Raw genomic sequence first — 21849 nt, forward strand, 5'->3', positions numbered from 1 at the left:
ATCAAACCGTAACTCTTAAAACTCAGCAATTTCTGCCCTTTTGAGGAGCTGGAGGTTTCGCTTGCATTATTTTGCTACACAGAGAACACTTAGAGATGCCAATAGTTACAGCTGCCTCAGTATTTCCATTATAAAGGGTCATTTGTCAATGGCTTATAACTTCTCAAAGTTTTACCCTTGTGTCTGAAATTTGAGGGAAAAATCAGGCCTGTGGCTCTGAGGTCACAATTTGGGCCTCCGTATGGTGCAAGAGGTGAACAAACAGTGGCTCACTGCCGCCCTCTTTCTGCGACTGCCCATTGTTGTGTCTGATGAAATCAAACAAGCAATTCTAGCTCTTGGAGACTGTGTAGATATTGTGGGCATTGATTTGTTTACTGCTCATGTAACTGAGGTGCAGCTCTGGGGTGGGTTTCAGTAGCACAGAATTACATAGGCTACTAGTAAGGGTGATGACTTTTTATAAAAACCTAGCAGTCGAGCTAGCTATCTCCATGATAATCGCTGACAATCCACGTTTTATAAAACTTATACATCTACCAGGGACAGAAACTGAGAAGGTGTGGAAAGGTGAAAGCGTCTGTGGTGGTACAGGACTCCTGCGTCTTGCATTGTGAGTCTCCAACAGTTTTCAGCTGACAGGCCTGTCTGTGGAATATTTATGTACTGCCTAGGGCCATCATGTGGCAACCATAGTGAATTACAACAGTTTCCATATCTGCCTCTGGATCATGTGCATGTATGAACATGGCGTGTAGTCTCCTTTAATGACTCCACTGCATTCAGTTCCATTCTGCTACACTGTCTGGGGAAAAAGCACACATAGAAGATATTTAATCAAACTGTAAAGCCCAACCCTTCAGAGAAAGCACATGAAAGCCCACTGGCTTCAAGAAGACGTCATGCTTTGTCAGGTAATGACTGAATGTATCAGAGCTGATATGCCAACATATTTGGGCCATATCTCCATGATCTTTAGAGTCCTGTAGCTAAAATGATCCCCATCCTAGGAAGTGGCATACATGGTTACAGTCCAAGAGCAGATTTTTAAACACCGTTAGGATAGCAATCATTTGACTGTGTTGGAGTGTGGGCCTCTACGCTGAACCATGATTATATAACAATGGCACGTCCTCCCTCAAAACAGCTGCCCCCTATGCAGAGTCAGCAAAACATGGGCCTACTTTAAAAAAAAAAATAAAAAGGAAGAAACTTGCTTAGTGCACAAAGCAACTGAGGCTGGTGTTAGAATTTGTGGGGCCCCAACCTGCCAATAGGGAAAGGAGGACAATAAAACAAAGGCAGCACTACCTCCTCATCCTGTCCCGTGGCTGGAGGGGGTGAGGAAGCCAGGGGGAGTTGCTTTTTCCCTCTCTCTACCTCTGATTCTGCTGCCAGAGCAGGAGTCCCTGCATGCGTGCTCTGTAACTCAAAGGCTGGCCACTTGCATTCCTTGTGCTTTAGCTCCGCTCTGAAATTAAGCAATCCAACCATAACCAAACATGCAGTACCTTAGCAAAAGGACGGCGTGGGTGTGTGTTCGTGTTCCCAGAAATGTCAGAAGCATGCTGGTGTCTGCACTACAGAAACAAACTGGTTTTCAAGTCTTAATGGATCATGGTTTTAAAGAGCTTCTCCACAACCATGAGGGCTAGAAAGTTACTTTTTCAAGAAAGCTGAGAGTCTCATATAGTCACAGGACTCCAGCAGCAGGGGCTTTAAGAAAAACACCAAGTATTGTGAGACTAATGATAAAAATCAGCAACATTGTGCATTATGGACTGCTTGAATAGAGTAGGTATGGCTTGACCCAGCAATGCTACACTGGGTTTTTTTATTTAATACTTTGCTTTTTTTTAATACAAAGTGAAAGTGTAGAAAAAGGGTTCCAGCTGGAACTGCATCAGACATGTTCAATAAAGAGAATGTAATTACCCACTCTGGAATTTGGCCTGAACAATGGTGTTAACAGCCTGGTTTTGGTGTCATTGATTTTTTTTTTAAACCTCGAGTGGTTAGTGCCTCAGCTTTAGGTTTCTTCTGAAAAGCAGTGTCCCTTAATATTGTAGCAAGTTACATCTTCTCTGGCCACGATACTCAAGGATGGGACATTGCACTTCCAAGAGGTTTCTGGTGTTTATACTTATTTAGAAGGAGAATATGCAGCTAAAATGCCATATCGCCAGAAAAATCGAAGGCTCACACTTCCATGGCTGATTCTTGTCTACCAGGGGATTGGTTCAATAATACAGCTAATATAGAGCACCAGACTGGGATTTGGGAGTCCTGGGTGCTGTTCCTAGTCCTGCTGAAGTCATTCAGGTGCTTCAATATCTTTGAGGATCTTTGCCTCAGTTTCCCCATCTGTAAAACAAGGATAAATGGTACTGATCACTTTGAAATCTATTGATGAAAAGTGCTATACAAGAACTAGGTATTATTACTTCCAGCAACAAGTGAGTATTTCTTATAGGTTCCCCTGTCCAAGTACTGAGCAGCCCTACTTAGTTTATGAGAGCAGAACCCAAGGGATGTGGCCATGTTTTTCTCAATATACCATATATACTCGTTCATTAGCCTGTTCGTTTATAAGCTGACCCCCCAAAAATAGTTAGGTAAAAATAGCAAAAACTGTATGACCCTTTCATAAGCCGACCCTATATTTCAGGGATTGGCAAACTTTGACTCCTGGCCCGCAGGGCCAGCTCTAGGCACCAGTGCTCCAAGCATGTGCGTGAGGCGCAAAAAGCCGGGAGCCAGCCCTGAGCAGAGGTGAGCTGTGGTGGTGGGGGAGGGCAGCAGGAAGTAACCTGGGGAGGGGCAGAGGAACCACCTCCCACTGTCACAGCTCACCTCCGCTCTGCCTGCTCCCCTGAGCACGCCGCTCCGCTTCTCCCCTCTCCCTCCCAGGCTTGCTGCGTGAATCAGCTGTTTTGCGGCAAGCCTGGGAGGGAGGGGGGAGAAGCGGAGCGGCGGCAGTGCACTCAGGGGAGCAGGCGGAGTGGAGGTGAGCTGCAGTGGTGGGGGGCGCGGGCAGGGCCGCAGGAAGTAACCCTGGGGGGGGGGCAGAGGAACCGCCCTCCCCCAGCTCACCTCCGCCTCCTACCCCAAGCGTGCCACCGCTCCGCTTCTCCCCCCTCTCAAAATGCGGCGCGCCCGGGGGAGGAGGCGGGGCTGGGGATTTGGGGAAGGGGTTGGAATGGGGCGGGGAAGGGGCGGAGTTGGGGCGGGGCTGGGGGGGGTCTCAGGAAATTTTTTTTGCTTGGGGCGGCAAAAATCTTGGAGCTGGCCCTGGTGGCCTGTTAGGGTAAGCCTCTAGCGGGCCTGGACGTTTTGTTTATCTGGAGCATTCACAGGCACGGAGCCCCTCAGCTCCCAGTGTCCGTGCTTTGCCGTTCCCAGCCAATGGGAGCTGCAGGAAGTGGCATGCCAAACCGTGGCCACAGGGAGCCGAGGGACTCCATGACTGCAGATGCTCCAGGTAAACAAAACGACAATGTATTAGATATTCAATTCAATGATTCCATAGAGTTTAAAATCATCAAATTTTGGTGTAGACCCGTCTATAAACTGACCCCCGCTCTTTGATGCGTCACTTTTTTACCAAAAATATTCGGCTTATGAACGAGTATATACGGTAGATATCCAATAGCAAAATCTAACTCTTTTACATGAATAGTCTGCAGTTGTCAGAGTATTCATACTCCATAAAGCTAGAAACCTTATAGGGCATTTTATGAAAAGTTTGTTTGTTGCAGACATAAATAATTAGGCATATTCTGGTCTCTGCCGCCATATGGATCTTTTCCTGTATGAATCTGAGACAATATCCACTGCAAACATCTCTGTAACCAATCAGTAGCAACATCAAAGGCTGTATGTCATACCTGTGGTGAGGCTAAAATCAAGTCTATAAACTGCTTGGAGATTCTCAGATAAATAGGACTGTAGTAGTTGCGAATTATTTATAATTGTTACTTTTCATTGATCATAAGAATGATAGCATGGGCTTCATTTTTTAACATCTGTGTCTCTTGTTTTTTAATGCTGTTTCTTGAAGTTTGAGACTCCTCCCCTTTTTCTACTTAGGGTGACCAGACAGCAAATCTGAAAAATCGGGACAGGGGGTGGGGGGTAATAGGAGCCTATATAAGAAAAAGACCCAAAAATTGGTACTGTCCCTATAAAATCGGGACATCTAGTTACCCTATTTCTAGGGGTATTCATGATGCCTTTTTTCACCTTTTTTTTTAAGTTCACCATGTTTGTCTTTTAAAACCCCTTTTTGTATTCTGCTCTATGCTCTTCCTTTATATATAAATTGTTCCCCTCTTGCTTTTCCATTCCTATCTCTCATGGCTTTCTCTTCCTAATTCCTGGTGACCCCCCTCCATTCCATCCCCTCCACCCCGGGACTTGCTCCATGTGGTATTGAGCAATCAAATGCAATTGTCAAGATCCAGTCTGAACTGAGAAGTACAGCTTGGGCTTTGGAGGTGGGTGCTTACCCATTTCACATTGCGTGTGAAGCAGGGTGGAGTAAAATGTGCTGATAGCTGCATGTCCTGACTCACTTTGAAGCTGATCCTTATTTAAAATTGTATTGCCCATTTTCTGTGTCAAACTGAGGATTAGCTAAGCATCTCTGTAATCCTAGGGCCAGCACAGACAGGAAGGGCTCCAGAAGCAGCTAGGGAAGCAGCACCTTGCAACACGCTCAAGCAGCCACCTATGGCCAATTTATAGAGTGTGGCATTAATGGATTCCAAGAAACCACCACAAAATAAGGTCTGACATAATGTTGAGTCATTGTAGAGCACAGGAAAATGATGAATTCCAGAGGAGCTCCTACAAAAAATCTAGTGCTGTCCTATTGCTGGAGAAAACTGGAAATGTATTTCTATTTCTTATGTTTGCACATGGTTCATAGAGTAGTTTACATCATTCTCGCTTGTTTTTAACATGAGAGATTAAACACAGGCACACTATCCAGGAGCTAGATTCTAATGCCCAAAAGTAAGCGTGTAAAAATAAATTGGGCTTAAAATTAAGAGGTAAAAATGTGATCCACTCCCCTTTTTCCCAATTCTGCCCTAATGACCTACTAAACTTCCATGCGTGAAGTACTTGGGGTATATTGTTAAACAAAGAACTAGGAAATTTGGAATTGATCTAGTCATTGCATACCGGATCCATGAACTGGAGCCAATAAAGTTTTCATTGAGAGGCTGCTCATTGAAAAAGTGTTTCCACTTCAGAACCAATTAGCCAGTGAGATAGTAATTTCAATGGGTTCCTTGGGTTTCTTTCAATTAATACATGGGTCCATGTAATTTCAAGCTATTTGCATTCCTGTTTGCCTTGGGCACTTGCTATGGCTCTTTCATCAGTATTAGAATTTGCATCCGCCTCTCATCTGACCTCTAACCTTTATTCAAAGTTACTTGAATTACTTTATCCTACTTGTTCAGTTTAATCACACAAAGAGAGATGAGGACAGGAATTAAGATATATGCTTTGATAATAGGTAATGTTCAAATGTATTGGACTATACAGTACCACAAGGGCTGGTACTAGTGAGACTATACTGAAATCACAGCAACTTAAAACCATATAAAGAATTTATTACACTCATCCATGCTAGTTTAAATGCCCTCTGCTGGGAATTGGGTGAATGTTATTTGTAAATATCCTATTATTAAAAATGGTTAGTCATAGAAAATGCTTGTCATTATAAATTACCAGCCCAGTCAGAACTATATTATTATGTATTATTTGTATTACTGTACTGCCTAGGGAGACCTAGTCATGGACCAGGATCCCACTGTGCGAGGTGCTGTCCCAAAGAGCTATATTAGCCACGTGGTTTTTCATCATCTTAAAGGATTGCAAAATCCTGTAGAGAATAGGTTGCAATTTCCCTCAGTTGTGCAAAAGAACTTAAGGTGGATGTGACAGGTTCAGTCACAGAGACCCGCCGTGGGACGGTCACCTGATGTGCTGAAACTACCTCTGAGCCCATTTTCTCTGATGGCCTGGGACTCCAGAACCCTGCCTTGTTGAGCCAGACACGCTAGCCTGCTGCAACACAGACCCAAGGTCTGAACCATGCCCCCAAAGCTGCAGACTTAATTGAAAACAGCTCAGCAAGTGCTCCTGTCTCTAGCACCCAGACATCCAGCTCCCAATGGGATCCAAACCCCAAATAAATCTGTTTTACTCTGTATAAAGCTTAGACAGAGTAAACTCATAAATTGTCTGCCCTCTATAGCACTGATAGAGAGAGATGCACAGCTGTTTGCTCCCCAGGTATTAATCACTTACTCTGGCTTAATTAATTTAAAAAAGTGATTGTATTAAGTATAAAAAGTGGGATTTAAGTGGTTTCAAGTAATAACAGACAGAAAAAAGTAAGTCACCAGGCAAAATAAAGCAAAAAGACAAGTCTAAGCCTAATACATTAAGAAACTGAACACAGGTAAATCTCATCCTCAGAGATGTTCCAATAAGCTTCTTTCACAGCCTAGACTCCTTCCTAGTCTGGTCCCAATCCTTTCCCCTGGTACAGTCCTTGTTAGTTCCAGCTCAGTTGGTAACTAAGGGTTTTCTCATGACTGCAGCCCCCTTTGTTGTGTTGCACAAGGTGGAAATCTTTTGTCTCTCTAGATCCCCACCCCTCCTTCTAAATGGAAAAGCACCAGGTTTAAGATGGATTCCAGTTCAGGTGAAATGATCAAATGTCACTGTAAGACCTTATTCTTCATTACCCACAGGCTGGCCCACACATCCACAAGAAGGCTTGCAGGTAAATAAACCATCTACAACCAATTGTCCTAGTCAATGGGAGCTGTCAAGATTCTAAACCACCATTAATGGCCCACACTTTGCATAATTACAATAGGACCCCAGACTTATATTTCATATTCCTAGTTTCAGATACAAGAATGATACATTCATACAAATAGGATGACCACACTCAGTAGATTATAAGCTTTGTGGTGATACCTTACAAGAGACCTTTTGCATGAAGCATAATTCAGTTACATTATATTCACACTCATTAGCATATTTCCATAAAACATATGGAGTGCAATGTCACAGTGGATATGCTCCTGCCTGTGTTAAGCTTTTAAAAGTTACTGTGTTACTACAACACAAATTGCTTCCTGAGGAAGGTCTTATTTCTGAGATTGATGACAATAATGAAGAATCTCATGCGATAGGGGAAGATTCTCTCTTGCTTATCTAAGGGCCTTTACTCACACTGAGTAGTGCCTAACTCTGCAGATAGTCCCATTGACTTCAGGGGGGATGGCTCAATGTGAGTAAAAGGTGTCTCAATCTGTTCCTAAAGAAAAACACAACTATGCAAAGGGGAGGCACATAAGCTCAGTAGGGAGGCGCTGTATTGATGAAGCAGTCCAACACTTTGTTTTGTTCTAGTGTTTGGTTCAAATTCTGATCTTACTTCTGCCATAATAAATCCAGAGTAATGCAATGGATTTATTTTGGATTTATCCTGGTCTAACCCAGATCAGATAGTTTTATTCTTGTGTATAGTGTAGTATTATTGTTTAAAGGTCAAGAACGACATTCCAAAAATGTGCTGTATATCATCCAGTTCATTAATGAAATAATTAATACTGTGCTGGCTATGCAATTATTGTCCTTCATCACTCAAAAGACACACTGGGCCAGATTCTCTTCTCATATTGGTTTTCACACCAATTTAACTCCATTGACTTGAGAGGAGCTACTTCTCATTCACACCAGTGCAAAATCAGAATCAGGCCCACGGTATTTGAACAATAAAAGCTTTTCCTCTCATACTTTTTCTACTCCTTCAGTAACATATGCCCATACTTGGGCCATTTCCATTTACAGCATTTAGTCTGTCACTGCCACTTCCCCCTCCACCCTCCCACCCCCAAAAAGAGCAGCAGTTTATAGTGACTGAACACAAAGCTAAGAAAAGACACACTTTTAGGCATATATTCACACGGTACTAGAAAATGTACTGTAGGGAAATGATACTGCTCTGATTCCACCATCATCCCCCAGGGGATGGACTAGATTTCCTAATTAAGTAATTTACTTTTCCAACTCTAATTTCTATAATATATTATGTGGTTTCCACACATGGAAAAAAGTTGCCTGGATTTTCAGTGCATCAGTCAAGCCATTAGAATAAAAATGGCCAAGCATCATGTGATCCAAATGTTTTCTTTTAAGTGTTGAAGTTTTATCATTTTCTGTGTAAGAGGCACATGGGAGAAGTATACAAAATAATGAATGGTGTAGAGAAGGCAAATCAAGCACACTTATTTACAAGAACAAGGGAACATTCAGTGAAACGGAAAAGGCAACACCAGTTAATTTTGATATGAAGAAATACTCCTTTAAACAAGTCAGACTCAACCTATGCAACAAGATATTGAGTCTGAGAACTTAGTAGGATTCAAAAAAGGATAAATCATTTAAATGGATAAGAAAAGCATATTGTTACATTAGGTTGAGTGCAATATTTTATCCAAAGGGATATAAACCAATCACTAACTGACAGGGGTAAGAAACAAATTTTCCTTCTTGGCAGGTTATTCCATAATTGACCTCTATGGGGTTTCTTGTATCTTCCTCTGAAACATCTGGTGCTGACCACTATCAGATACTAGTCTGAAGTGGTATGCCAATACCTATGTTTTCTGTTAAAGTCAACTGTAACTTGCATTCCTCTGGCTTGTTTTCCCTGTTAAGCATAAAAGTCATTGGCATTTCCACCCAAGTGGGTCAGAGATGGGCCTGAGCTGCAAAATTCAGATACAGATCAGGACCCAACTCAAACTCTTGGGTTTGATTTGGTGAAGGAAAGAAGAAAGCCATAACATTCAGACCCAGATCAGCATCCAAACTTGTCCCAAAAACCAAGCTGTTTGGATTCTGGGTTTTGGTTTGGGCCCATCTCTGTGATTAAGGGAATTAAGTCTATCCATCTCAGCACTTATACACCATTTACCACCCTAGTCCTGGACCACATAAAGAGATTAAAATTCAGATTAACATGATGTTTGTTATTAACATCATTGTTGATGTTCCTGTTTTAGGGTGGCCTCTGAGGAGGGAAGTGGCTCATCTTAGTACACTGGCTAATAGGTCATTTAGTTTATTTATTTTTAAATCAAAGAGCATTTGATGTTTGCAGGAGGAAACCTTCAAGCAAATGTATCAAGGTAGTAGTTCTCCCATCTCCGCACTTTGTTAGTCGCCATCTTCCATTTGCTTGGGGTCATCTTCTCTAGTCCTTTCTCAACCAAGTCACTGAAAAGTATACACCTGTAGGAGTAAGTTCTCTCAATGGACCTCAGACAAAACTCCTTCCTGTTGTTAATAATAAACCACTTCAAAGAAGACCATGCAACATCCATAGGGTGGAGATAGTTGTAGGGCAAAGGCACGGAGAGAAGCTCGTGGCCATTGGCTTTAGCAATTTGAGGGCAGCACTCAATGCTGGACATGTAAATGACTGATGGGACCTGCGGGTGAGTTATCTTCTCCTGAGCGGTGGGTTCTTTTGTCTGCAGCACACTAGGCTGCCTTTTCTCTCTCACTACAATGATGCATTTCCCATAGAACTTGTTCAGAGAATCGCAGAATTCCTGAAAGATGTCTTCATCCTGCTTCATGGGCAATTCATCTCTTAGCAACACTCTGTATCTCCAAGGCACCCAGCCTTGACTGTTTGCAGCATGAACGAGTGTCCATGTTGGCCAATTCAGACTGTCTTCCTGCAATATCTTTTCCCCTGTTATGAGAGATTCTGAAATATCAGTTTCTCCTAAGAAGATGGTGTTGAGACCATTAAACTGCAGAGTCCTCAGAGCTTTTAAATACTTCAGGCACTGCTTCCTCGCAGCAGTGTCAAAGGAACTCCTGTGGATGATGTGCTTTAAAAGAGGATTTACAAAGCTATACATGTTGCTTTCCCCAGTACTTTGAAGTTCACAGAAGGTTCTGATGATACAGGGTAGAAACGTGATGATCTCATAATGGCTCTCATTACACTGGTGTCATTCAGTAGCATCATAATAGACAGTGCATGGTGTTAGCATTTTCAGACGGCTGATCAAAATTCAGAGAGATCTCAGGAAATAATAGCTCTGTCGGGCTAATTAAACTACAGTTGTGCAGCAAGCTGTAAAGGCCCTCCTCTCCCCGCCTACCTCCCCGTGTTTAACATAACCTATCCCAGCTTAGTGTAGCATCTGCCCCCTGTGGTGGTAACTAGACCACACAGAGGTTGATGAGCCTGTTACAACCTTGGCTAGGGTAGGGCTTTTAGCTCAAGCCATGCAGGTAGGCCTGGATTACGATCTAGAGGTCCAAGGTTTAATCTTCGCTGTCAATGGTCAACCAGGGGTGCGCTGTTACAACAAGACAGTGATGGCTGAATTTGAAAAAGAGAAGGTTTTGGAGTGAGGTGTTACCACAGCCACTGGCAGAACACACGGGCCAAAGTGGCAGTAAGAGTCCTCTGGCCTGCCCCCGATGCTGTTGGAGGGCAGGGCAAGTAGAAGGCTGCTAGGGGTGGGAGTCACCAGGGAGATTTAGATGCCTAACTGCCACTTTAGATGACTGCGTCCAATATTTAGAAGCCACTGGCATTCACAATCTCCCTGCTCAGCCGCCACCTAACCCTGTCAGTGCTTAAGGCTCTGTCTACACCACAAAAAGCCGCCCACAGCCATGAGTCTTAGAGCCCAGCTCAATTGACTTGGGCTCTTGCTATGGGGCTAAAAATAGCCTGGTAGATGCCCTGGCTTGGGCTGGAGCTTGGGCTCTGAGACCTGGCGAGGGGGGAAGGTCTCAGAGACAAGGCTTCAGCCTGAGCCTGACCATCTACACAGCTAGTTTTACTCACATGGTGTGAGCATGAGTCAACTGACCCAGGCCCTGAGACTCGCTGTCGCAGGGTTGGGTCTTTTTGCTGCAAAGATGTATCCTAAGTTTCCACTGTTAAAGTGCCTGTAGTGTCTAAATTTCAGTGGCTGGGCATGGAGCTGCCTACGTGCTGACACTGCCCAGCAGTTGGTGCTAACTCATGCCTAAGCCCCAGAGGGATTCACAAACTAGGGATCCCTCCTGCCAACACCTAAGTCCTCCTTGTGAATCTAGCCTTGCTCTCACCCAAGGAAACAAGGCAAAGTGGGGAATGATGGGAGGGAGCAATTAAGGCTAGTTTGGGGATGGAGGCCATATGGGGATGACATGTTGGTGGATCTCCTTCATCTCCCTCTATCCTGAAGACTGGCGTGTATGTGGCTGGAGGAACGGGATGAAGAAAATTTTTGCGTGGGGGTCTGAAAATGGGTGAGGTATATTTCAAGACTTAATTTCTTACCAACTTTTCCCCTACCTTTAGAGGTACAGTCAGGTTTGCTTCTGCTGTAAAAATCTGGAAGTGCTAACCTCAGGATTGCTAAATTGCTCACCCTTACCTGTATCTACTTGCCAGGCACTAAACTTTGGCAGCTTATCAGTTTTCTAGGCTGAATTACACAATTAAATTCTCTGGCGCAAACTCTTCAGTCTCTGAATATTGCATGCATGTTCTTGCCCTCTCTGAACAGAGCATACCCTACAACCCACACGATCACTTCCCTAACATTCCTCTCCTTGCCACCTCCGTTCCCCAAGTGGACTTTTACTGCCTTTTTTTTTTGAACCAGCTGGTGAGAATTCTGAGTCCAAAATTCACGTGAAGGGAGGGCAGGAACGCCATCTCCAGTGACTAATGCAGCTGACCCGTCGCCCAGGTTTTGTAGCTGGCTCTGCTTGCTAAGGATAATGAGTGATCCTGCCATTCACTGTAGCCTTGTTAAATAGAGAATGCAAGACTAGCAATTTGGAGATGCAGCTTGTCTGCAACTCCCTCAGCTGAAAAGTGATGGAAGATGTATATCATGCATACAGGGGAAAATGTTAGATGAACCTACAATACATACCCATCATAAGGGAATAGACCACAAGTCAATGCCTATGTATATTTATTAGCAGAGTGTAGGCTTTCAGTGTTAGGCCCCAATCCTACATAGACATACATGGGGTTAACTCTACTGGTAGACCAGGAGTCCAGTTTTGGACCGGAACACCTGGACAAAAAGGGATCCTGGCGGCTCTGGTCAGCACTGCTGACTGGGCCGTTGACTGTCCAGTTGGCAGCACCATTGCGCCGCGCAGTGGGGCTGGCAGACTCCCTGCTAGCCTCCCAGCCAAGTGGCTCCCAGGTCAGGAAGCAGCCGGCATGTTTGGCTCCTAGCCTTATGGGCAGCCAGGGGGGTTCACATGCTGCCCCCCGCTTGCAGGTGCAGCTCCCATTGGCTGGGTCAGGGCAGGGAAGAAACTAGCGCGAGCGCGTCTCACGAGCACTCAACAGGTGGCTGTTGAGGGGTCACGTGGCATGTACCTCTCCTGCTGCTGCCTGGCCCTCTTCTCCTCGCACTCCTCGTGTGGCTGGGCTCAAGATGCAGTGCTTGCCCTGTGGCGAACCACGGTCTGTCTGTCACCCAATCGCTGGCACCCAGGAGTTCGAGGTATATGTATCCCCATCTCTGAGTGCTGGGAATGGGGCTGCACCCCCATCCCCTGTCACTGCATCCCTCCCCATCCCAACCACCCCATATCCTCATCGCCCTCACTGCATCCCTCCCTGTCCCATCCAGTCCTGCCCCCCACTCCTACCCATCCCAGTCCTGTACCCCTTACAGCTCTCTCCCACCCATCCTCTCCACCTCCCAGTGCCGCCACCCCCATGTCCCTCAACCCCCACAGCCCCCATTCACCTCCATATACTGCTGCACTCCCATTATGTCCCTATGCACCCCTGTGCCCCCAACATTCTCATGCACCTGTAGCCTTCTGCCTCCCCCTGCATCCCCATCCACCCCACATTCCACCCACACTCCCTCCTGTCTCCTTCACTGCCCCCTCTCACCCACACCCTGCTCTCATCCTTGGCCTCTTTTCCTCCCCATCCTGTCTCCTCCACCCCTACCCCCCATCTTTTCCCCTCCAGCCCACCCTCCTCCCTTTCTGGCTGGGTGATTTAGGCAGCCCCTGGAAAAGTATATGAAAAAGTGTCTCTGTGTAGGAAAGTGTGTGCATGAGTTCACTGTATGTGTGTAAGAAACGGTGTGTCTTTGTGTAGGGAGGTGTGTGTATTGCTGCATGTGTGAATAAAATTTGCAGCCTAACTCTTTGACGTTTATTCCTTTTGTTGGCTTGTGCACAAAAAATTTGATGAAATAAAATATGTGTGTATTCATTTCATAACAAGTTTTTAAAAGAGACGGGAACTCTAAAAGAAATTTATTATTTCTTAAAAAGTGAATGTTGTTGACTAGTAATTGCAGAAGAGCCAATGGATCATACATTTCTCCCCACCTTTGTCTAGCTACATTATTAACTCTTTGTTGCAGACTCTCTTTTTATGAGTATGTCCAGCACCTACCACCCTGGAGCCCTGATCTTATTTTGGGTCTCTAGGCACTAAATAACAATTGTAATATTAAATAATGTTGAAGTATGTGTGTTAGTGCATGCTAGATGTGTACACATGAATACATGTGTATCTGCCTGTAAGTGTGGGAATCAGTTTCTACAGATTTATTTTTATAGGTATCTGGACAGGTGTGCATTTCTGTGATTGTGCTCTATGGATTTGTATTTGGGCTTCGGGAGTGGGCCTTTAATGGACCCATTGCAGCTGTGATAATGTGTGGTCCTAATTCCACACATAAAATTACAATAACTTTAGTGAACAAAAAACATGGAGCTGGTTACGAAAAATGGGAAGAGGGGAGGGTAAGAATCATGAAAACCTTTGTGAAATTTCATTTTTTTAAACATTAGCCTTTTTGACTATGTTGCTGCCAGCTCTAGCATCCTGTAACAAATAAAACCTGAACTTAGCATAATACATCTGTCAAAACAATAAATATGCCTGTTTGGGCCTTGCAGTGAAAATGAGCATGTGAGAGAGGGTGGGGAAAAGCAAGTGCCAGAGGGATGGGGGATGGAGTGAGCAGGGAGCAGGGCCTCGGGAAGGGGCAGGACAGGGGTGGGGCCTCAGGGAAGGGGCGGGGCAGTGGGCAGGACAGTGGGCGGGACAAGGGTGTTCGGTTTTCTGAAATTAGAAAGTTGACAACCCGATGCACTGTGAGTAGTCCCACTGGATGCTCAGCATTTTTCAAAAGCAGTTTACTTATTTAGGAGCCATATGGATTGAAGAACCTAACTCTGAGCTCCCAATTTGAGAATCTTGCCTATATCCTCAAAGTCTGTAGATTGATTACAATGGGAGTTAGGTGACTAAATACCTTTCAGGATCTGGGCCTTATATTTTAATTTCTGTACACATCCAATGTGGTCAATGGTCCTCTAGTGATCTGTGTTCAAATTATTGCTAACGGCTCGGAAATTCCATTACAAAAGCTTGCATTGCTTTTTCCTCTGAATACATTTTCCATGTGGAGAGCGCCAGGAATATGCCTTTCCTTGCAGAGTCCTGCAGGCATGGCTTACCAAATCTTTTGGGGGGTGGGGAGAGAGATCCCGCTGCTTTACATTCTTGTGTTTACACACACAGGTTCATCTATGTTACTGTTTCTTTTAAGTTACTTCTGAATTTAAATAATCATCAATAGAGAATTTTGGCATAGGAGGAGTAATATTGTCCAGATAGGCCCCCAAGCACAAAAGTAAAGTAGGGAGCCGCCTTCCACAATGTTGCAGTGCCCTCCTTTCCCCATGCCATACTCTCCCCTCTAACCTCCACCTCTGGTGGCTCTGCCCATGTCCTTATCAACCCTCCCAGTCTAATCTCTGGTGGCTCACATGCCTTACCTGCCCTGCTCAGCATCTATGTACGCTTCTGCTATAGGTTGGCAAGAGGTTGCTACTTGCCACTGACCTGGGTGAGAGCTTGCGTTCCCACAGGTGCTGTTCTCATGGCCAGAGCCACCCTGGCAGTTTCAGAAGAACAGAAGTTCTGAAGGCAGACCAATGAGCTGGTGATGGCTCTGAAGGTGTTGCCAATCATTTTCCCCACTTCCTGGCAGCAGTGGGAATTTCTTGCAATGAGGTCAGGGATTTGGCAATTCTCTCCACTCCTGTGGGTCTTTTGTTCTCCCTTCCATCCTCATCCATGCAGCTTCTTACTCACCTCCATTTGCTGGCACAATGGAGATGGGGTAGGGGCATGTTTAAACATTTCCCCGCTGTGGAACCAGTGACCCCGGGTCTCCTGAAATGACAAATCCCCAAGTTCTTGTGGAGCAGGAGTTACACCTGTGGTTGGTGTCAGTGTTCAACTATTGCCAAGTGTGATTTCTACATCTTACAGAGGAGTTCCAGAAACGTAATTACAACCTTGTCATATACATTGACAACAACACCAGCAGTGTTTGATGTAAATATCTCTTTGCTCTCTGCCCTTAAGAAGCCTTGGCAGCATGAAATGAACTTAAATGGTGACTGCTCCAAGTTGACTCGTATTTTAGAGTCAGTGAACCAGATTCTCACTTCACTTTAAAAGACGTTGAACTGCACTGATATGCCAGTGAAGTTATATCTGGTGTGTGAAACTGGTATGAGATGAAAAACAGGCCTGCCCTGGCCTGCATTACATTGACAGGCACTTTCCCCTCTTTAGTAGGGTCTTCAGAACATTTTAGAATGTATATGTCTCTTCCCACACCATGATAACTGGAAAAGGTGAACATCTGCTTTATTTAAGAATTTGGCTAATAGAGAAAGCCTTGTGAGAGACACTTTTCATTTTGAGGGGGACAATGCAATGCTACCAAGTATACTTTTGTCCTAGACTGAAGCATGCTACCACTATAAGTACTACAACACAATAGGACTGTGGATTCTTTGTGCCTCTTAAAATCAAGTGCCATATGTCTTGTGTTGGGCACCCAAAAGCTGAGGCATCCAAAGTGAACACTCCTGAAAATGCTGGCCTGATTGTGTGGCCCTTAATTTAGCATCAATCTTGTTTTCACAGTTATGCTCCAACGAAGACCATGAGTGAGGTGGATGAAGGAGACGCATATGAAATAAGAAATGAAAAATTCAATCATTTAATAAATCAGTAACTAATTACTTTCCAGCTGGTCTTTCCTCGTCAACATTTATCTATGCAGTGGCCAGATTCCACTGACATTCTTACTGATGTCCCGTGAAAATGTCATGACATTTTTGGAACGTCAGGAGACATGTATCCTCCTGATGTACCTGTCATGGTCAGCAAGAGCGAGTGAAGCAATTAAATCATAACAATTACAAAAAATACCAAAGCTAATGCTAGCGACTGATTTATACTGAAACAACAGGGTTTACACTATTTACTAACTTAGTCATAGTAGCCATTTAAGGGCCAGATTCTTATTACACCCACTTAGTTGTCTGTTCCAGACACATTTTCTGGCTTTTAAAAAGCACCTTATTCACAAACCAAGCATCTCAATATCATTTTCCAAACATCTTAGAGGCAGCATGGATAAGTCACTGGATGGGATTCATGAGATCTAGGGTCTATTCCCCCAGCTCTGCCACTGATCTGCTCCCCATGCCCCTCTTCCCCCTTCCACCTTTTGTCTGTTCCTGGTGGCAGGGGGGTTTGTACGCTGCCTTCCGCAAAGAGGCCCTGATCTCAGCTAGGGTCTCTAGGTGACACAATAAAACAAATAATAAATAAAAGTCTTAACATTTGTCTAAGATCCACTGAAAATGTTCAAACGCAGGTGTCCAAAGGTCAACACCTAACTAAGTGGCCTGATTTCCAGAGGTGCTGAGCAACTGCAGTTCCCACCTTATGAGCTGAGATCAATGGAAACTGCAAGTACTTAGAACATAGGAATGGCCCTACTGGGTCAGCCCAATATATCCATCTAGCCCAGTGTCCTGTCTTCCGACAGTGGCCAATGCCAGGTGCCCCAGAGGGAATGAACAGAACAGGCAATCATTGAGTGATCCATCTCCTGTCGCCCATTCCCAGCTTCTGGCAGACAAAGGCTAGGACACTCAGAGATGATGTTCTATCCCTAACCGTCCTGGCTAATAGTGATAGCCATTGATGGACCTATCCTCCATGAACTTACATAGTTCTTTTTTTAATCCTGTTACAGTTTTGGCCTTCATGACACCAACTGGCAAGAAGTTCCACAGGCTGACTGTGCATTGTATGAAGAAGTATTTCCTTTTGTTTGTTTTAAACCTGCTGTCTATTAATTCCATTTGGTTACCCCTGTTCTTGTGTTATGAGAAGGAGTAAATAACACTTCTTTATTCACTTTCTCCAAGCCATTTACAATTTTATAGACCTCTATCATATCCCTCCATAGTCGCCTTTTTTCCAAGCTGAACAGTCCCAGTCTTTTTAATTTCTCCTCATATGGAAGCTGTTCCATACCTTTCATTATTTTTGTTGCCCTTCTCTGTACTTTTTCCAATTCTAATATATCTTTTTTCAGATGGGGTGACCACAACTGCATGCAGTATTCAAGATGTGGGTGTACCATGGATTTATATAGTGCCATTATGGTATTTTCTGTCTTCTTATCTATTCCTTTCCTAAAGATTCCCAACATTCTGTTAGGCATGGAGTTAAGCACTCAAGTTTGAAAAATATGGCCCAGGTGAAGAGAAGATAGAGCTCCTGCACTTATCTCAAATGATCTGGTCTTCTCTTTCAACATAGAAAGTACAAAGATGGTGGGAAGAGGTGGGACGGGGGTGGGGCCTCAAGGGAAGGTGCAGTGCAAGGGCGGGGTTTGGGGAGAAAAGGCCATGTGAAGGCAGAGCCTGGGGAAATGGCCCTTTGCCTGGTGCAAGGGCCTGGGCAAAGGCAAGGCCTTGAGGGAAGAAGTGGTGTGGGGGCGGGGGCTCAAGGGGAAGGAACAGCACAAGGGGCAGGTCCATGGTTCAGGTACCAGTGATGCCCCCACTTTTAGGAAGCTTCCACCGCTCTTGCAGGTAGTCCCATTTACCGTGTGTGGAGTCAGGTACTGCCAGTGGTGCAAGGAGAAATTATTTCTTGCCAGAACTGCACTCATGGGAGGGACACAAGGGGGGGGGGCATGTGACCTCCCCATGTGACCTTCCATGTGACTCTTCCCCACCCTGCCCCCAGCCTGGGGCCCCCCGTACTCTCCCCATCCCCTCAGTACCCCGCCTTTGTATATACAAACATCAACATGCTTCCTACTCACTTTCCCCCAAATATGTAGTATTCAGTCAGAACATTTCAGATATTATATTAAATAACATAAAAGTCAAGTTAATAAGATCAAAACAAAATGTCAGTTTGATTGTTCCTAAACAAAACATCAGAATTTCTTTCCATGGCAAATGACAACATTTTGTTTTTTTCGTTTCAATTCTGAACAATTTTGGGGGGAAATTTCAGAATTTCCTGTGGAATGGGAACTCTCAGTTCCAACCAGCTCTATCCCTGACTTGTATCATCCATATCTCCTCCTATCAGAAACAATCCTGCAAGGCCATGAATATTGGTTAACCAGTGAGGCCAAGGAGGTCAAAGACCCTTCATGAGGCTGTGGAATTCACCACAGAACCTGCCTGTATTTTTCCTGGCATTAGCCCGACGGAAAGGGAACCAGCTGCTAGTGAAGAAGATGGAAGCAGAGTGTCATGATCCCTGTGAATACAGCTCTGTGTCTAATATATATGATGGAAAAGGGGATTTGAATCTGTTTCATGATATTTTGAACAACTGGAAACTTTGTTACATCTGTTTTGTAAAACATGAGAAATTGGCCATAATGCAAAACTTAAGGGAAGCAATTCAGTTGAATGCTGGTATTGTGAAAAATTTGGCCATAAAAAGAAGGATTGTTATAAATTTAACAAAGCCAATACAGTGTCACAAGTGCCTTGTGAAAGTCCCTCCACCAGTTCAGGAGATGGGGGGACATCAAGCTGACAGTGCAAAGCTTGGAGGTACAAATATCAGCTCTAAAGTTTTTGTTTAGATTGGGGCAGTTAAACAGCAATACTGGGAGTTTGGCTGTTGACCTCTCTCCCCATAATTTGCAGAAATGCAAATGTTCCTTGTTCATTCACTGAAACAGTGGATGTGGGGTTGTAGGAGTGGGCTTCAGAGTAGTTAAAAGATTCCTAAAGAGAAGATCCTGATATCAGGATAGTGTGTAATGGGAAAATCAACCAGCAAATGAAACTCTCTTGAAATGCAGTGTCCCCTCACGAAACCACAGTAAAAGTTTTCTGGTCATAATGGACAGCTTGGAATTTAAAAAGGAAATATTGTATAAGAGATGGAGAAACCAGTGGGTGATGGGGACAGAGCTCCTATGCAGCAGTATTTTGTGGGGGCCACCAATAAAAATGTGTTGCTGTAAGCTGTTGATGTGCTTGGACCTTTGCTTGAGACAGTGGCTGGCAATTTTTGCTTGTAGTTATTCACAAAATGGCATGAAGCCAATGGCCATTAAGAAGCCATGTGGCTGACTATAGCAGAGGTAACAGTGGTCTAGTGAATAAATTCTTCTCTTGATCTGGGGTCCCAGATGACTTGCATACAGATTATGGGAGAAACTTTGAATTCAGAGTGCTTTAGCTGGCTTGCGAGATTCTGGAGCTCCACAGAACTCTTACACCCACAATCTGATGGGTTGGTAGACAGGTTCAATAGGACTGTGGGGTTCAAGAACAGCATCAATGGGACTGGGACCAGCCTATCCCATTCCGTTAGATGGCTTATAGAACTGCAGTCAGTGAGAGTGCAAAGCATACACAGCACACCTCATGTTTAGGAATGAGCTAAGGACCCCAGCAGACCTCTTGTCCCAAGTCACTGGCATGAGGTCATACAGGAAGTCCATGGGGGGGAGTAGAACCCAACTCTCTAAGGGCTAGCTCCCTATCCACTGGACCAGCCTGTCTCTCTGCTGCATGCTGCAAAAAAAGAGGACTCTGATAGATGGGAGGAAAACCAAGGCAGCCAGTTCTCTGAGACTCCAGCAAACAGTCCCGAGCAATTGGGAAGGATGTCATGGTAGACAGCATGAAAAGCAGCACAGAGATTAGAAACAGGAAGGATGAAGAAAGAAAGAATGAGAGCCTGATGAGAGATCATCACTTAACGCCCCAAGGGGTGGCAGGTTCTGCCCCAGGTTGGGCTGTAGAGCAATGGTTGCTGTGCAATTTTAATGGAAAACCATTTTGTTTTGTCATATTTTCTTCTGAGTTCAAGAAAAGGAAGGAATCAGAAAGTGTCATATGAGTATCAGATGTATTTATGCCTCAAATTCTTAGGGTTTCAGCTGTATCCAGGCCAATTCCAGAACAAAGAACAGAAATTGCATCCACAGAGTCCATAAAGTAGATGATTATTGTCACGATTTGTATTATTCACTGGGCACTATCTGTGTGCTAAGCACTGTTCAGAATATGCCAGAATATGTAATCCCTGAGCCAATGTGTATAAAATGTGTAGCCCTGGATAAAATGGCTGAGATATTTAAATATGAAGTGTATAGTTACTGAGCACATGTTATGACATATTCACTGTGATGTTAATTATCTGAGTGGAGGTGCTGATGGCAATAGAAGTTTTATTTGATTAAGGACTAGAAGACGGGGCCCTCCGACTTTCTTTCAAGAGGAAGAGCTGCCTAGAGCTCCTGCCTGTAGTGGCCCTGATATACCTCCGAAGTCTCAATTTTTTTTCTCAACTTTAAAATGTGGAATGTTCTTGGTGTTTGGTTTTAAATACTCTCCTGTGAAAACTGCAAGTATTGTGTTTAAGAGCCTTCTGGAAAGTAACTAGCCTTGTGAAAGTGAAGTGAAAGTGACCTGAAAATGTTAAAAGAACACGAGTACTTGTGGCACCTTAGAGACTAACAAATTTATTTCAGCATAAGCTTTCGTGGGCTACAGCTCACTTCTTCAGATGCATAGAGTGAAACACACAGACAGAAGATATTTATACATACAGAAAACATGAAAAGGTGGAAGTACGCATACCAATTGTAATAGGCCAATCAATTGAGATGAGCTATCAGTAGCAGCAGAAGAAAAAACTTTGAAGTGATAATTGAGATGACCCATAGAAGGTGTGAGGAGAACTTAACATGGGGGGGGAAATTCAATTAGTGTAATGACCCAACCATTCCCAGTCTCTGTTTAGACCTAAGTTAATTGTGTCTAATTTGCATATTAATTCGAGTTCAGCAATCTCTCTTTGGAGTCTGTTTTTGAAGTTTTTTTTGTTGCAAAACTGATACCTTCACGTCTGTCACTGAGTGATTAGAGAGGTTTAAGTGTTCTCCCACTGGTTTTTGAATGTTATGATTCCTGATGTCAGATTTGTCTCCCTTTATTCTTTTGCGTAGAGACTGTCCAGTTTGGCCAATGTACATGGCAGAGGGGCATTGCTGGCACATGATGGCATATATCACGTTGGTAGATGTGCAGGTGAACGATGACATGGCTGATGTGGTTAGGTCCTATGATGGTGTCACTTGAATAGATATGTGGACAGAGCTGGCATCGGGCTTTGTTGCAAGGTTAGGTTCCTGGGTTAGTGTTTTTGTTGTCTGGTGTGCGGTTGCTGGTGAGTATTTGCTTAAGGTTGGGAGGCTGTCTGTAAGCGACGACTGGTCTGTCTCCCAAGATCTGTGAGAGTGAGGGATCATCTTTCAGGATAGGTTGTAGATCTTTGATGATGCGCTGGAGTGGTTTCAGTTGGGGGCTGAAGGTGGCGGCTAGTGGCGTTCTGTTATTTTCTTTGTTGGGCCTGTCCTGAGG

The 21849-nt window shown here is 44.3% G+C and overlaps 1 protein-coding gene across 1 annotated transcript; it reads right to left on the bottom strand.

Annotated features, from left to right (window-relative positions):
• Positions 1-9209: 9209 nt before the first annotated feature.
• On the bottom strand, positions 9210-9971 carry C1H21orf140 (chromosome 1 C21orf140 homolog). The gene has a single exon (XM_054039488.1). The coding sequence runs from the start codon at positions 9969-9971 to the stop codon at positions 9210-9212; it is 762 nt and encodes a 253-aa protein (XP_053895463.1).
• Between the last annotated feature and the right edge of the window lie 11878 nt (positions 9972-21849).

This window comes from Malaclemys terrapin, chromosome 1 (genome assembly GCF_027887155.1).
Source record: "Malaclemys terrapin pileata isolate rMalTer1 chromosome 1, rMalTer1.hap1, whole genome shotgun sequence".
NCBI lineage: Eukaryota > Metazoa > Chordata > Testudines > Emydidae > Malaclemys > Malaclemys terrapin.

What these genes read in the sequence shown, in the direction of transcription:
- C1H21orf140 (XM_054039488.1), bottom strand. Translation starts at nt 9,971, where the DNA reads ATGTATAGCTTTGTAAATCCTCTTTTAAAGCACATCATCCACAGGAGT.